Source organism: Parus major, unplaced genomic scaffold (assembly GCF_001522545.3).
Source record: "Parus major isolate Abel unplaced genomic scaffold, Parus_major1.1 Scaffold372, whole genome shotgun sequence".
In the NCBI taxonomy this organism is placed as follows: Eukaryota; Metazoa; Chordata; class Aves; order Passeriformes; family Paridae; genus Parus; species Parus major.
Genome location: NW_015379296.1, coordinates 40,234 through 42,273, shown reverse-complemented (window position 1 = coordinate 42,273; position 2,040 = coordinate 40,234). Strand labels below are relative to the sequence as shown.

General features: G+C 60.8%; 1 protein-coding gene across 1 annotated transcript in view; it reads left to right on the top strand.

Annotated features, from left to right (window-relative positions):
- DCTN1 (dynactin subunit 1) overlaps positions 1-2,040 on the top strand; it is a 61,153-nt gene that overhangs the window by 28,076 nt on the left and 31,037 nt on the right. The window contains exon 8 of the mRNA XM_033511592.1: positions 1,797-1,985. Within this exon, the coding sequence (XP_033367483.1) occupies positions 1,797-1,985 (189 nt within the window). The remainder of the gene's footprint in view (positions 1-1,796; positions 1,986-2,040) is intronic.

Here is a 2,040-nt window from a genome sequence, read left to right as displayed (position 1 = left end):
GGGTTCCAGCCCCACCCAAACGTCACCCATTGGGTTCCAGCCCCACACAAACGTCACCCATTGGGTTCCAGCCCCACACAAACGTCACCCATTGGGTTCCAGCCCCACGGCGCACTCCCGTTGTCCTTCCCCCTCGTTGTGCAGAGCCCAGAGGAGCTCACAGGGCTGGTGGGCTCCTCTGGAACATCTCCAGCTCCTTGGGACCCCTCTCCCAGGATGGAGCGGTGTGAAATCCGTGTGGGAGTGCCCGGGCTGTGCCGGGGGGTCCCGCTGCTCCTGACTGTGCCAGGGGCTTGGCTGTGGGATCTGGGTGGGATCTGACAGAGCCTGAGGTGTCAGGCAGGGCTGGCTGGGCCCTCGGGGGCTGCTCCAACCAGCGGGATTCACCTTGGGAAGGGATTTGTGGCTTGAAGGGAGGAAATGTGGGAGAGAAATGCTTAAAGATTGAGTTTGGGAATGGAGAAGTCTCTGGGTGCTTCCAGCACCTCGCCCCAGGCAGGGGTGGATTCCATCAGCCTCTGGGATCCCGTTCCCTGCGTTTGGGTGGTTCTTGCTGATGTCTCTGCAGGGATGTCCTGTGGGACCTCCTTTGGCCTCACAGCCGTGCTGGGCAGGGAGATGGGATCCTGGAATCATGGTTTGGGTTGGAAGGGACCTAAAGCCCATCCAGCTCCACCCAGGAGCACCTCCCACCATCCCAGCTGGCTCCAAGTCCTGTCCAGCCTGGCCTTGGATACTTCCAGGGATCCAGGGCTGGCCACAGCTCCTCTGGGCACCCTCCCAGCCTGGAATTCCTTCCCAATATCCCATCTAAGCCTGATTTCCGTGAGGGATCTGTGACCCAAAAGCACCAGAAACAACAAACATCGGTGTTTTGTATCTGGAGAGAGCGCGTGGGGCTCGGTGTCACCCAGAAATTCCCTGTTTTCTGTGCCTGGGAGAACTGGGATTATCCCAGGAGGGCTGGCTGGGCCCATCCAAGGGGTGCTGGACTTGCTGCAGTGCAGTTAACTCGGGTTTCCCTTTATTTTGGGGAAGGTAAGGGCAGAGGGTGGGGGTTTCTCCTTCCCAGCTGTGTCTGTGTGTGTAACCACACACCTGGTGAACCCTCATGGCACCAAAAATCCCATTTCCAGGAAGAGAATTAAGTCAGGAAATGCAATTTACACAGTCAGAGGTGAGGGGTCCAGAAACAGGGTCCATGAGGAGATCTGTGGGAGCCTGGGGGGCACCTGGTGCTTCCCTCACCGCTTTTCCCACAGCCTGGGCTCAGACAGTCATTAATTAACAGCCTCATAAGTGCTAATGAAGCAGCACCAGGCCCCACTGGACTCTGGGAACTCACTCCTTGTTGGTTTTCTTCTTGCTCCCCAAAGCTGGGTTCTCACCTTGGTGGGCTCTGAGGTTTTGCTGTCTCACCCTCTGGAGCTGGGGCTTTGAATCCTGGAATCCTGGAATGGTTGGGGTTGGGAGGGACCTTGGAGCTCATCCAGTGCCACCCCCTGCCATGGCCAGGGACACCTTCCACTGTGCCAGGCTGCTCCAAGCCCCATCCTTGGACACTTCCAGGGATCCAGGATCAGCCACAGCTTCTCTGGGAAGCACCTGGAGCCCTTCCCCAATGGATTATCCATGAATTCTCTCTGAGCCGAGTCCCCACTGTCGGCACGCTCCAGGTTTCCCCTGCTGGAATGGGACTCTGGGAGTCAGCCGAGGCGTCACGGCGGGAGCTGTGGGATCTCCATCCTTTGGGGTGTCCCCCCTGACTCCCCCTGAGCCGTGCTGGTGTTTTGCAGCCCACCCGGACCCCCACGTCGTCGGCGTCCGGCGGCACGGCCGGGCCCTCGGGCTCGGCCTCGGCGTCCGGCGGGGAGATGAGCAGCAGCGAGCCCGGCACGCCCGCCCAGACCCCGCTGGTGGCCCCCGTCATCCCCACGCCGTCCCTCGGCTCCCCGGGGGCACCCCCCGTCCCCTCGCCCACCAAGGTGAGCCCTTGAGGAAATGTGGAGAGGAAACTGCCCCCAGCACCGGGAGGAGGAG